At 41.0% G+C, this 15,392-nt stretch overlaps 2 protein-coding genes across 4 annotated transcripts in view; both read right to left on the reverse strand.

The window, feature by feature from the left end:
* Window positions 1-13,137, reverse strand: part of RNGTT (RNA guanylyltransferase and 5'-phosphatase) — a 116,473-nt gene extending 103,336 nt beyond the window's left edge. For 2 of the 3 annotated variants that reach the window (XM_053381442.1, XM_053381441.1), the window contains exons 1-6: window positions 12,918-13,137; window positions 12,227-12,336; window positions 11,232-11,335; window positions 11,064-11,152; window positions 4,903-4,978; window positions 113-365 (exon numbers count right to left, since the gene is read on the reverse strand). In XM_053381442.1, coding sequence (XP_053237417.1) covers window positions 113-365; window positions 4,903-4,978; window positions 11,064-11,152; window positions 11,232-11,335; window positions 12,227-12,336; window positions 12,918-12,981 — 696 coding nt within the window. In that variant the 5' untranslated portion in view covers window positions 12,982-13,137. The remainder of the gene's footprint in view (window positions 1-112; window positions 366-4,902; window positions 4,979-11,063; window positions 11,153-11,231; window positions 11,336-12,226; window positions 12,337-12,917) is intronic. The other variant, XM_053381443.1, reaches the window with a different exon arrangement.
* Window positions 1-15,392, reverse strand: part of LOC128410331 (BLOC-1-related complex subunit 6-like) — a 212,799-nt gene that overhangs the window by 184,870 nt on the left and 12,537 nt on the right. The gene's annotated exons all lie outside the window — the stretch shown is intronic.

A 15,392-nucleotide genomic window follows, 5' to 3' on the forward strand; every position in this document is an offset into this window, starting at 1 on the left:
TTCCTAAATCTCTGCAATTCCAAGGGAGTGTATCAGACTCTGATCAACACAAGAGAGTAACTTTGTTTTAGCTAACTTCAAATACAGCTAAGCTCTCTTGGGACAACATTACCAGCTTTAAGTGTTCTTTTCTTCTTTTGCCTGGAAATGAAGTTGATGACCCAGCTTCTGATTCAGGGGTTCTTGGTTTGCAGTTATCATCCTCATCCTCTTCTTCATCTTCATCAAAGCACCACTCTGGCAAAGGGGGAGGGGTCGGCGCCTCCACTCCATCGCCATATCGACGGAAGAGTTCTTTCAAATAATCACCTTTATAAATACCAGGTGGTCTGGCTTGGGCAAAAATAGCCACAGCTGCTTCAATGCTGCAACAAAGCAGAAATTGTCAGGGAATTATTTCAGCACATTAAATGCTTCATTTCTGCAACCCCAATCATTATGATCCCCAACAAGGTATCACCATAGTTCACCATCAAATTTAATCAATATTCTGCTCAGGTTAAGTAAGCATATAATTAAGTATTCAGAAAGAGCCTCAAACACAAAAGTGCATTCCTTATGATGACAAAATGACAGCCCTGTTGCAAAATGAAGAAAGAATGCAAGGAATCTTCCCAACTAAGCCTGACTGAAATGCCATAGCAAGGCTCAGTGCTGGCCACCCATTTCTGCAGGGTAGATTCAGAAAGTCTCCAAACCTATGACAAGCCTCAGCCTACAGGACTGTAACTCAGAACACTCTATGGTCCACAGTCCATACAAGTTATTGTAATGATGAACAGGAGTTCTTGTGGCCAAACCCTGGGGTCTTGGCAATACCTTACTGAGCCTATGAGAGTCCACAGACATATATTCAACGAAGATCAAGGCAATTCAGAGGACATTCCCCATAGAAAAGTACCTGGCAAAAGTGCATATTTCAGTACGCCAAGTACTGATACGCCAAGAGAGCAAAAAAGTGGCAAGAGGAACAGTGGATGCTAGCTACTTTTAACGTCTGCATCTTAGGCGAAATACCCAGTTTTCCTCAATACTGCATTTCCCCCTGCAAATGCAGGAAATGACAAATAATAGGCATTTGGCAGCCCTATCATGTATTAAGAAACAGCCTGGTACTTTCATGGAGTAAAACTGCCTTGGGGGAGATCAAGCTGATTGCTAAAGGAGAGTCTGAAGTAGACTCCCACTGTTTAACTGGAGAGTTCTCTATCTGGACAACCTTTCCATAAACTAGCTCTAAAACTCATTTCAGAAGTCACTATGTATCTACAGCTTTTCTACTTCATATGCTAAAGGGATGATGTGGATGGACTATTCTACAAGGAACACATTTTTCCACCAGTAAATAATGTCTGCTAGCTTTAAAGAACAATGCAGCAAAGGGGACTTTTCTAATGGTAATGAACCCACTCTATATAATTGTCACATTAAGGAAATTCTCCTAATAGTTTCTCCCTGCTCCCCATTTTTAGTAAACTGTATTTTAAATCTGCTGCATTAGCCCACAATGTTTTGCCTTTGGCAAGATGAACAAGTGTAATTACTAGTTAACTATTTGCCAGAGGAAAGCTATCTAGCATGATGTGCTAAGACCTTTCCTCAAACACACACACACACACACACAAAAAAAAAAAGTATATTATGTGCGTCCATAATGAGTTGTATCCAGCAAAGACACAATGAGTAGACCCAATAAAATGAATGGATTTAACTTAGTATTGACTTATGTCTAGAGATTTCAAAGAGTATAACTTAGTTGGGAATACAACTCAATGTGCTGCTGATAATATCAACCTGCTGGTGGAATAATGCTGTTTGGGTTTTTGTCAGCACTTATTCCAGAAATATATGGCTCACATTTACTATTTAGAAAAGCTAAACTATTTTTCTGGTTATTGTTTCTCGAAGTACATTTAATACAGTATTGTGATTAAAAGTATATACCACATTTCATTTCAAGAAAAAATACCTAGGCAGTTCACAAAACAGTAATTAACTGGTTGTAATTATATTACTTACATTTCTATATATATTTATATCTGAGTAAACATATCTGTTTGTTCCAATTCATTTTAAGCAGCCATTTTAAATAATCAGACCTCCTGATTTAAATGCTTCCATTTTATTTGTCTTGTTAGCTATTTAAGGTACAGCACCACTGCATGCATCTATTACATCTAAAAAGAGTAGGTGCTTGAAGATGCTTTCAACACACAAAATCCCACAGCAAGGGTCAAGACAAACATCATCCTTTTAAACTTCAGAGCAAGCCATTTGGCAACAAAATCAATAATGAAAAAGGACAGAGGGCAAAAAGAAGTGGGTCACAACCACCTTCAGGATTCATGAAGTAACAGAAAGGAAGAAGAGGAGCCTGCTGGATCAGGCCAATGGCCCCTCTAATCCAGCATCCTGTTATCATAATGGCCGATCAGATGCCTATGGGAAACCAGCAAGCAGGATTTGTGCCCACTCCTGTGTTTCCAGCAACTGGTATTCAGAAGCATTGCTGCCTCCACAGCCATGATGGCTAGTAGCCTTTAATAGCCCTCTCCTCCATGAATTTGTCTAATCCTTTTTTAAAGCCATCCCACTTTGGGGCTATCACTGCCTCCTGTGGCAGAGAATTCCACAGTTTTAACTATGCACTGAGTAAAGAAGTGTCTTTTCTTTTATCTGCCCTGAATTTCCCAACACACAGCTCCAAGGATAGATACAAAAATGCAAAGTCTGTAACATACATTATCGCTAATCATTCAATAAGTGACACATTGTGGTATGTAGACTTGCCAAATCGATTTAGGAATAACAATTGCACAGTCAGATGGCGTATGAAGTTTGCTGTCACTGGATTTGTTGGCAAAGTTTGTAAACACCAACATTCTTTGTCAAACTTATGCCCTATTCAGAGACTTTGTAAACTGTAAAGTATCCTGTAAAAGCATGGAAAGGATACATACATGCTTTTTAGCAATTAAATGCATGAGAACATTTACGTGATTTTGGACGAGTGAAATTATTCCTGCTCTTAATATTCTAGTGAAAGACCTCTCTTTTCCGCAAGACCTTGGGCTAAAAGCTCCTGTGTTAAAATAAAGGTATTTGTATGCATGTTTTTAGGGGGGAAGGACTGGATGTTGTTGCCAAGTGCAAAAGACCTGGTATTGTTAAGCTTTTTTATGTTTCTGGTTTAAAGGCACTATTATTAATGTGACACCTTAAAAACCTGTCAGTGCACAAATAATACTAGGACAACTTATGAGGACAGCCACAGAAAAACAATTTTCTGATAAACAGAAGAATCTTTTCACAGCTGCAAAACAAACATACCCAAGGGCTAAAAGATAAAGCTAGAAAATTAAAACTAGAAACATGGTACACATAAAATCCACTGAAACTTTTCATCAAAGCAAATCAACAGCAGACTAGGTAACTTTAAGCCCATGGAAGCCCATAGAACAGAGTATCTTAAAAGAAGATACAATCCAGTTCAACAAGATGTGTATATGAAAGATCACGATTCAAAGAGGAGCTAAAGGATGCAATGGTGTTTAGAGGATCAAAATGTTTAAAAACTAAGGGTTGTATCCAGTACCATGTGAGCAGCATTCTGCACACACACACAGTGGCACTATTCCTTCCTCTCTTCTCCCCATGTGCCCCCTAAATTTGCTCCAAAGGGTCCCCAACCCCCAGTCTGCTGCATGAGCAAAAAAGAAGTGTTGGATGCAATCCTGAAACTGCCTGTAGCTTGCCTCAAGGGGCAATTGTATCAGTTTTCCACCTTCAGGCAAGGGGAAGAGATAGAGAATGAATTGTTTGTTTCAAATTTAATTAATATGGCTGGCAGTTTGTCAGTAGACACCAGACAGTTCTTCTTTCTGCTAGACCTACACCTTTGTGGGTGAGAAAAAACTTGTTTGTATGTGTTTTGATCCAGCTGGAAAGAGGGCCAAAGAGGAAGACAAAAGGAGCAGCAACCAGAGGTGCATAAAACCCAGCTGCCTGCATTATTGGAGGGGAGCACAGGGGAGCAGCTCTGAAAACTATCCACCTTGATTTGAGCATTTCATTGCAGAAAAAGGGGGTATCAATATAATTCTTAAACAATTAAATAAAAAAAGGAAAATATGTTTCTTGTTATGATGCAAAACGGCCTCAGAAGTCATAATACTAGATTGAAATGCACATAAGTTGTAGGTAATATTGCCATGTATCATTATCATGTACCCAAACCAGACCAAACTGGTTGTTAAAGTTACACACACTCAACTCACAAGGATTCCTCCAGGAGTCTTGCTAGGTGCCTACTGAATGTCAGTAGCAGCACTCTCGCATCTGCTGGTATCGCTTTATGACATAAAAGGGCCAAAATCTCACACTTACTTAGAAAACCTGTAACATCCAAGTTATTATCAGCGGGGACTTTGTAATCATATCAGCTCCTAATTTCAAGACACATTTTCCTGGAGGCAGAGGCAGGGGGAGGGTGGATAGGGTGGTAGTAGTAGTAGAAGTAATAATAATTATAATAATTTTATTATTTATACCATGCCCATCTGGCTGGGTTTCCCCAGACACTCTGGGCGGCTCCCAACAGAACACTAAAACAGAATAAAACTTCAAATATTAAAAACTTCCTTCTTCTTAAGTTGCAGTCAACTAACTCCTCCCTGGCAATACTACAATCTATCAACTACTATTCCACATTTGCCACAATAATGAAGGAGATATTGGAAAACATCATCTAATATTATCATCAGCATTCCTGAAACTTGTATACTAAAAAGATAAGGGTGCTATAATAGATTAAGCTACAAATTACAGCAACCAGCCCACCCATAAAACAATGCAATGTTTACAGACAATCCATTTTTAAATTTAAAAAAAGTATAAAGTTACCTCCAGTCCAACTTCTCAACCAGAAAGGCACAGATAAGAAAACCAGTACGATTGAAACCATGTGTACAATGAACACCTAAAAAACAAAAATTAATTGTAGTTACAGAGACTATTTTAAAGCACCAATATTTCTTTTCTGACACAGTCAGCCCTCAGATAGGTTCTCCCTTCAGAGTGGGGTCAGTTGACTGCTACAGTGCCCAATCCCAACCCATTAGGTCTTCCAAACTGTTTTACTCAAACTTCCTCAAATTACCCTGGCCACAGCAGCTATATCCAGCTACGTCTTTCTTTGTCCTTTGCCATTCTCCTCCCTGTTCCACTATAATGTGCAAAGAGAACAAGCACCCACAGCAGTGCTATGATCTGTAACTGGACACATTTTAAGCAGTATTTCTAACCACAGTTTTTCCAGAATCCAACATTATTCTTCTGTTTCAAAATATTAGGCAAATAAATGTGCCTGAGCTAAAAGGAAGACTGCTTTTGCATATTACAGAATGTCAGTTTTTTTGTCTTCCTTTGAATTACCTCCATCAAAAGATTCCCATTCTTGTAACATGAATTCTGATAAAATCTCATTACTAATACTCATCCATATCAGTAGCCTGCACAGAAGCCGCTTAACATCAATTACTGTACTGATTAACAGGTGCAAGTATTCCATTTCTCCAACACAAATATTTGTAGCAACCAAAGAAAGGACTATAAAGAATTTAGCGACCCAAAACCTGGCGGTGTGGGGAGGGGAAGGGAGATCACATCTCTTTACTTGCTATCAAACAAATAGACGAAAGATTCTTCACTTAGTGTTACTGACTAGAATATCAGGGCAGGCAAAGAAGTAACATATTCAATCAACACATGATTATCTTATGGGATTCACAAGATGTAATGTCAGTCACCGGCTTAGATGGCTTTAAGTGGGCATCTGGAAAAGTCATAGAGTACAGATGGGGTTGAAAGATACTAGCTATGAGAAGTTAAACAGAACCTCATGGTTCAGAGACAATACACCTCTGAATACCAGTGACTGGGAGAAAGGCTTCATGTCCCATTTGAAGGCTTCTCATAGGCACATCTCATACAATAGGTATGAGATGCTGAACGAGGGGAGCCCTTGGTCTGATACAACAGGGCTCACCCTATGTTTTAGGGAACCTTCAACAATAGCTTGCATTTTAAGACCACACTGCACTTTGTTATTAAAACAAAGGTCAACAATCAACAATCAGTTACAAGAAAATTCCTGAAGTATTAGATTTATTACTTAAGTTATTATATCTGCAGTATGTTTTTTTAAAAAACAAAACCGCTTAAGAATATTATTCCTGTGGCAATATCTCCATCTAGTGGCCAATTTAAAAATATATTAAAACTACAAAGTTATTGATTATAACCAGCTTGTTTTTTTTAATCTTGAGTCTAAATTAAAATACAACTCTCAGTTTTAGATGTCTTTGTTTGTATTGGTTTTGTTATTCAAGACAATAACTAATTAAAGCAAATAGTTCTGTCCTTTACAGTTCCTACTTAATTCTCAGTATTTCAGGAGTGAAAGATTTGCTGGCTTATTTCCGTTTTTTGCTTCATTTTACTCAGGACCCATATGGTCTGACATTTACTTATCCAATTGCATTTCCTTTAATGTAAATACATTAATCCAGCTCTTCAGTTTCCCCCACTTCCACTAAGTCTCTCTATAAAGGCAAGCAAAAACTCAACTAGTTTAGTAAATTCACCTCAGAAGGAAAGAACTAGAGTCTATGGTTTCAGCAAGTACTTTTTAACAATGTTCCTATTTCAATTAGACAGGCACCTACAGTGATGTTTGGTCATCTGCTGAAAACATTTTTAGAGACTTAATTATTTCACTGTTGGTCCTTTGGTTCATCAGGGGGAAAGGCGGGGTATAATAAAATAAGGTCCAGTGCACAGAACAAATGGAATAGTGTCATGATGTTACAGTGGTGCCTCGCAAGACAAAAAGAATCCGTTCCGCGATTCTCTTCATCTAGCGGTTTTTTCGTCTTGCGAAGCAACCCCATTAGCGGCTAAGCGGATTAGCGCTATTAGCGGCTTAGCGGCTATTAAAGGCTTAGCGGCTTAGCTGCTAAAAGGCTATTAGCAGCTTAGCGGCTTAGAAAAAGGGGGGGAAGCGGGGGGGAAATGGTGAGACTCGCAAGACATTTTCGTCTTGCAAAGCAAGCCCATAGGGAAATTCGTCTTGCGAAGCGCATCGCAAACAGAAAACCCTTTCGTCTAGCGGGTTTTCCGTCTTGTGAGGCATTCGTCTTGCAGGGCACCACTGTATTTACAATTCTCCAGCACGTCTCAATTATACTTGACTCTACCTGCAGAAGTATCACCTATTTTCCCTTAGCAATGTTTGCAGAAAACCTACCAGATGTTAAGTTTTTAATATGCTAATATTCAAGAAAAAGAGGTAAAAATATTAAGGCAAGATGAAACTTAATGTCAGCCTTGTGAACCATCTCAAATAATATGTCTTGATTTATGCAGCATAAAAGAAACAATGTGAAGCACTATATGTTCCCTGTATCCTAACATCAAAAGTTTACAGCCCATCACTGAAAATTACATTTAAAACAAGTATCTGTTATGAACTGTTTTAGAACCAGGTAACAATACCCAGTTTCACTGCAAATTGTTTATCCGGTAGCAAGGCCTTTCTGCACTATAACTGAATGTACAGTTTTAGCCACTGTGTGCTGCAGAAATAACAGTGCAATATCCCAACATGAACGCATAATAGATATGAGCCCAATAAAGTACTTTGCTCTATGGGTAATTTTAAAAACATGCTTGCTGTATATTTCTGAATTTGTTTTTTGTGGGTTTTGTTTTGTTATATACTAACAGAAACCTTTTTTAAAATGCTAAAGGTATTCACAACAGAAAAGTTGTGAACCATTCATCATAACATGATTCTATACCACAATTTACAATTGCTGTGAACATGTTATCCTAGGTCAAAAGATAAAGGCTCAAAGGACTCTCCTTCCTCTGGAAGTGAGGTAGCATATTTTGCTGATCTCCCCTTACCTCCTTCATCCCCTTGAAAATCTGATCCAAAGGGTGGAGGAAAGAGGCATGAGAGGTAGTAGGAGGGGGAAAGGATGATGGGTAAAAAAAATGCCCCTCCACTTCTGTACTCCAGACAAGCCTCTGCTCAATCCCAGTTCCCTCTGTAAAGAGCCCTTTACGATCCAAACAATACCGCTTTAACTGCTCATAAAAATCAAATATCCCTTTTTCAAAAACCTACCTTATTGCAAGACAAGCTGATTTGTTCTGTATAAATTTAACACATGTGCACTGTTCACACATAGACCAATCAATCAAACAAACAAACACAGCCTCTTGAACACACAGAAAGCTTCTAAGAAAACTGCTTTTCTTCCTCCAAGAAATGATGTTCCTATCAACTCCAACTTAATCTCTATAATAGAACTATGCAATGTATCACTTGTCTGCTCATCTGGGGAGAGTAACAACTACCTCGAACAGGCATTTGGGTAGCAAACTTCTCCTTCTAACAGAGGAAAATGTCACACACTATACCCAGTTCTGTGTTTAAAACAGAACCATGCCCTCTCCCCATTTTATATCATTAAGAAACCACTAATCATTTAAACACAAGAAGGCTGCCTTGTACCAGGTCAGATTATCTATCCACTTGCTCAGTACCAACTTATCTGACAATCAGCAGTTCTACAGTGCCTTAACACAAAGGTCCTTGGTACTAATATCATAATGCCATTATACAAATCTATGGTGCAACCACACTTGGAATACTGCGTAGAGTTGTAATCACCTCACCTACAAAAAGCATACTGTGGAGCTGGATAGGCAGCCAAAAAGATCAAGGGGGTGAGGAAAGATTACATCAGGTGGGGCTTTTTAGTTCAAGGAAAGGCAAGTAAAAGGAGACATGGCAGAGATGTAGAAAAGAATGCATGGGGTGGGGGAAAGTAGGCAGAGAAAATTGTTCTCCCTCTCGCATAAGATTAAGAACACAGGAACATTCAATGAAGCCAAATGCTTAATGTTTCAGGACAGACAAAAGAAAGTACTTCTTCAAACAAAGCATAGTTAAATTATGGAATTTACTCCCTCAAGGAACAGTGACAGCCACCAATTTGGATGCCTTTAAAAGGTGTTTAAGGATAAGGCTACTAGACACAAGTGTTGTGTTCTACCTCCACTGCCTGAGACTGCATTTTCAATAAGTCTACTCTGAGTAAAACTTAGCCGAATACCACCCACAGACGCCACAACAGAGAGCAGATAGGGACATTCTCTTTCCACTTCTGATCAATTCAGTGCTGCTGTCTCAAGTGGAAAGACTTAAAGAAGTGGATGGGCACTTGTAAGCTGTCTAATCCAACCTCCTGCTCAGTACAGAAAGCCAGAACTAGAGCATCTGCAACAGATGGCTGTTCAGCCTCCCCTTAAAGCTCCTACCTCTAGGAAATCGGTTCCACTGCTGGACTGATTTTGTTGTTGATATGTTTCTCCTAATGCTCAGTTGAAATGTGCCCTCCTACAGTTTGTGCCCCTACCCACTGAGACTGTATACACTTACATTTTCCTGTGAAGAACTTGGAATACTATGTAACAAATAATGTATTTCATTAATGTATTTCATTTCACGCCTCTGAAACTGGCAATTGGGGGGGGGGGGTTAAAAATGAGCCTATGCTTTATGCCAATGGTTCCCAATTAGCTAAGTACTGCGGACTTGGTGTTGAACCAAAGGTGGAGTGCTCCAAAAGCCCTGCTTATGCCATATTGGTAGTCAAGGTGACCCCATCCTTGATTGTTAGTAGCTGTAGCACTGAGCTCATACACAGCTCACTTTGATATCCACTAATTGGCCAGCCTGGATATAGTACAGTGGTACCTCAGGTTAAGAGCTTAATTTGTTCTGGAGGTCCGTTCTTAACCCAAGGTACCACTTTAGCTAATGGGGCCTCCCGCTGCCACAGCGCGATTTCTGTTCTCATCCTGAAGCAAAGTTCTTAACCCGAGGTACTATTTCTGGGTTAGTGGAGTCTGTAACCTGAAGTGTCTGTAACCTGAAGTGTCTGTAACCCAAGGTACCACTGTACTCTTATTTGTGGGCTTGGGAGGTTGGGCACAGAGCCCAGAAAGAGGAAACATCTGTAATGTTTGGGGTATCAGCCACCTATTTCCATGTGATGTTTGCTACTCTGTTGTATAAAGAATGTATGCACGTTTGCTTGAGTGTGGACAGTCCAACATCGGACGCGCCATCTCCTTGCTGTGGAGTCCCACAGAAGACTTTGAGATGGGGCAAGGGGAAGTGGCAGGTTGCTATTGCTAAGTCTATTCCTTTCTCTTTAATAAAATACTAGAACTGATCACTCTGGCGTTTTAGGCTTCTTCCTTGGTTCTTCTGCAAAATTCGAATGTCTGTGAGCCCTCCGGCTCTCCAGGTCACAACACCAAGCCATAGATCCCCTACTTTTGAAAATGTTGATATCACTATGGTCGTTTTTTATTATGTGAATGGTGCCATGAACCCCCTGGGTGGGTTCTACAGACAACCACAAGTTTGGAACCACTGCTTTATACAATGCCTATGCTTTATAGAGACTAGCAAGTAATGTAGCCAAGAGGGCTAATACTACACTGTAGAAATTAATTAGGTAAACTTCAAAACTAGATATACCCAACTAGACATTCAGGCCTGTACATACATTACCAGTAATAACAACTATATTTTTCTCAAAGTGTGGGATTCACCCAAGTTTTACTCAGAGCAGACCCACTGAAATTAATGAGCATGATTGTTAGGCCCATTAATTTCAATAGGTTTACTCTGAGTAAAACATAGTTGACTAACACCTATTTTATTCTGTCCCAGTTGTGTGATGCTGGCCAAATTAATTTACTGCCTTTAAAGGAAGGTGGGTCTTTTACCTGGAACATAACATAGGTGTACTAAATAACTCGCCCGCCCCATAAGTACTACTGACCACACTACTACCACGGGAAATGCTCACTCCCAAATAAAACTGGTATATGGTGGGGAAAGGATTGGAAGGGTGTTGTGTGAAAAGAGAGATAAACAAGGCAGAAGAATGGCAAAAACAGAAATATTAAACACGTACCTATAAGTTCTGTTGGGTTCTTATTACTAAAATGTTCACATATACGAATGAATGTTTCTGTGTTATCGGCTGTGGGGCATTCACCATGCCTGGCAAAACAAAACAGTCAAAGTTATAGAAACACTCCTCTTGTGTAAAAGCAAATACTCGTGAATTCAATCAACTTACCCTTTACACTGAAGTTTTATATATGTGATCCCATCCTTCTCTATATCACTCCTGTCATAGAATCTAGTGGTGTTTGTCAAGTCTATCAGCAGACCCATCTTAACCTGGAAATAATAAAACCAGTGTTTAAGGCACACACATTTCTTCCCAGGACTAACTGCCCCCCCGCCGCCGCCCCCGCCAAAAAAGAACTTATCAACCACTCCACACTGTCTCAACCCTTCTCCAACTCCTTAATGCTGCTGTTGATAAAAGTGCTTTTAGCAGTCTCCACCACCACAGCATATTGTGTGATAGAGAAGCTCATCCCAAAAACAGTCTCCTAAGTTTGTGCGCATATTGTTATTTTTTTTACTTTTGCCTAAAAAGTTAGTTTATTTACCTTCTGTTTGTTATCTTCAGCATGCATATCCTCTGCACATCTAACATACCTTGCCTCACTCCTCTCAAACTAGCAATTCTTTTGGTTAAAAAATGTAGACATCCACTTTGAGTGTAGACAGTAGTAAAGTGGATTTATAGCCCCAGGCTACCAAGCAACAATAAAAATAAAAAGGAGAGTACCAAGAAACAATTGCATAGCCAAATCTAAATGTGAATTTGAGGCTACATATATGCCTGGCGTGCTCTGGTCCATGGGATCACGAAGAGTCGGACATGACTAAACGACTAAACAACAACAACATATGCTATGGAAGCACGCTGGGCACTTTTCTTCTGATGTGCTGTTGCACATATGCTTACAGAGTTTATACAGTTAATGTATAATGTTTCACCAGTGCAAAAGGATTCTGTAGAGAAAGTGGCTTATTTCTATCTGTACATCTTCCCTCCGCAATTGTGATTTCCCACTACCACTGTCCCCAAATAGCCATTATGTACCACTGTCCCAAACAGCCATTATGTACAATCTTCTATTATTATACTTATCAAAGGGAAGGGGGAATCAAATGTTTATGCAGTGAAGGAAACACTTCTTTGGTTTTATTCTTTACCTTAAGACTTTTCAAGTAGTTTGATAACATACTGGGGTGGAAACGATACTCTTCAGCAACTTGATCATCATATTTTGGTCCCAACATTGTCTTCAGGGGCAAAAACTTCCCTGTGTGGCAACAAAATCAAAACATCTTACGTCTTACAGCACACCTATGGAGTCATATAAACATGTGCGACCGTCGGCCTGAATCTTTGTTAAAATGCTTTCATGAGAACTGTAGCGGAGTTTGCAAGATTTCGTTTCGGTTTAAAACTAACCAAAACAAACCAAATTGAAACCCTGGCAGCACCGCCATATCCAGAACGATGAGTAAATGCTTTCATACACCTGTGGGACTCCCAAGTCCTACGCGTGAACCTGATCTGTGTCTGGACGGGGAGCCCATGTAACCTGCGCGCCTGCGTCTGTCCAGGAGAGACTGTGACAATTATCTCTTTGGACTGGAGGAGCGTGAATAAACCCGAGGACCTGTCTCCGCGAAGGCCGAGTCTCTCATGGCAAGGATAACAAGGCACCAAGCGGGGCACAAGTCCTCCTCTACCCGCCTGCAACCCACCGATCGCACCGGCGCGCCGGGAGGACAGGCGCAAGTGTCCAGAGGCCGGGAGAGGCACGGCTGCTGCGCGCGAAAGCGACGCCTGCCCCGCCCTGCCGTCACCTCACCGGCCACCCCGATCTCCGCTCACCTGCCACGGGCTGCCCGCGCCTCGGGCAGCTCAGCCACCGCGGCGGGATCTTGTTGAAAGACATGGCAGCCCCGAGGCGGAAGACTCACGCAGCCGCCTCGCTTCTCCGGGAGGCAGGACTCCCTGACAGCTCCCCCTCCCGCGCCAGTAGCAGCGGCGGCGGCGGCGGCAGCAGTCCCAGCCACTTCGCACGGAAGCCGCCAGACCACAATGCACCGCGGCCGAGAGCGGCCGGTTCCGCTTCCGGGATCCATCGAGCTTGCGGCTTGCTCTGGCCACTCTAGGAAGAAAGGAGGGGGTGTCCCGTCCTCTCTGTGGCAGCGCGGTTGTCAAAGCGGAGACACCGCCCTTCTTCCCATAGAAGTACGAAACATTCAGAGGAATACCTCAGGCTTGAAGGAGCGGGGAGTCATTATTAACTCTATTACTGTAATGCGGTGGGTTTTCAAGCAAAATATGGTTTCTGCAAGCAAGGGGCTTTAATTTAATAAAGTTTATACTGTACTGTACTGTAAAATACATATAGAGTGGGATTTAACGTAGCTCACCCAAACCCCGCAGAGAGGATTGGGGAGGCGGCGGGAAAAGGGAGGTCCCGTTGCGCCATATGTTATTTTAATAACTAAGTTAAATTTGCACGCAACTACTGGATCCCGTCCAACTTTGCTGGAAGGCGATGCGTCTTAACATCGTCTCGCTCCTCGCACCAAAAATGGGCGCCCTATCCAATATTAGACTGCTTCTTGTGGCAATGCAATTGTGTTAACAGGACACGTTTAAGATGTAAGTTGCGTTTTTAAAAACAATAAATAAAGCCCACAAAGAAGACCTGAGTTTGAAAGTAAATCGTAGACTTTTCCGTTGTCTCCTGTGTGCAGCTTTCACTTTTACTGTTTTAGCAAGCCTGGAGGGCAGAGAGACAGTCTAGGCTTTTGCAAGAGACTCAAATTACTTTTGAGCCATCAAAAGCATTGAGGAAACCCCTTCTTAAGACCAAGAAACGGCCAGGCTAAAAAATAAAAATAAAAACAGGGTTACCATGTGTCCCCTTTTTCTAAGACACATCCTCGTTTTCAGACAATTTGAGAAAAATTGCATTTATGTGCTTAGCAAAGTGCTGTCGGTGGGATCTGCTCAGGAGCAGGTGCTGGGGCAGTGCCTCAAAGCCATCTTCCAAGCACTGGCATTTACTACCACTTGCCTGGGTGGTGCAGTGGCGAGACAAGGTGCTGGTGAGGTCAGGGATGCACCTGCAGAGCCCATCCAGCACTCTCACCCATGTGCTTATGCAGCCTTATGCACCATTCAGGTAAACAGTGACCACACCATGGTCAGGATGGTGACACTGTGATGCCACTCCTATGTGGGTTAGTCCTAACAGCAGGGGTGGGGGTGGCTTCTACCAGCTGAATGGCAGCCACCCAAACTCAATGTTATATTGCGGGAGAGAACAGGCATCGTAAGGTACATGGGCTGAAACTGATACCACTTTGAAAAAACTACCAATTATCCATTATGAATGCATAAAAAAACAAATACAACCCCATGGAAATTCAGACACAACGTCCCTATTCCACACTGATACTTCAACTTCAAATTAGCCATCATCCTCCAATCATAAGGAAGCTTTATAAAATCATGGAACCACTAAAAATTAAGCATAATCTCAGGACTGGGGACCAAAGCGGGTGTCTCCTGTGTCTTCATAACTGTTTAGTTTTAACTTTTTATGTTTGCTACCCTGGACTCCTTTGGGAGGAAGGGCAGGATAGGAATTTAAAACAATAAGTGTGTCTTTAATTTTAACTACTGCCAATATAGGATCCCCCCGGGCAAGGGCAGCGGCGGGGATCCATTAGCTGGATCAGGGTTCACATTGTTTTGGAGTCAAGTCTACGTGCACACAAAACAAAACAAAAATACCCTGATCCTTAATGTTTGATTTAAATGCAGCCTTCAGTCAGTAGGTGGCGCAAAGATTTCACATACTCACACAACATTAATTGCAAAGCTTCATCTCATTGGTGTATGAATAAAGCACAATCCATAAACACGTAATATATTAAAAACAGAAAGGAAAGAAACAATTGTCAAATGATTCATCAGCAGATTTCAAAATGCTGTATCAGGTTTCAGCCTCCAACACCAAATGCCTTTGTAAATAAATGTCTTTAGATAGCAACAAAAAGTCAGTACAGTAATGAGGGGGACAACTGTATCTCCATAATGTAAGAAGAAACATGATTTGAACTGAAGCCTTAAGGGAAAATTCCCTGAACATCAGACTTTATAAGGCAACAGGAAAAGTTAAAATAATTATTAGCATTCTGTGGGGGTTTAATAATAATTTTTAAAGGACTTTAACTATTAATATTAAGCTATACAAATAAAATGCTCTAGAGGAGGTTATTGAAAGAGCAAACATTGTGTTTGTACTATTTATGTTGACTCTAAACCTCAGCCTTCAAGAAGGTA

The sequence above is a fragment of the Podarcis raffonei genome, chromosome 3 (assembly GCF_027172205.1).
Source record: "Podarcis raffonei isolate rPodRaf1 chromosome 3, rPodRaf1.pri, whole genome shotgun sequence".
NCBI lineage: Eukaryota > Metazoa > Chordata > Lepidosauria > Squamata > Lacertidae > Podarcis > Podarcis raffonei.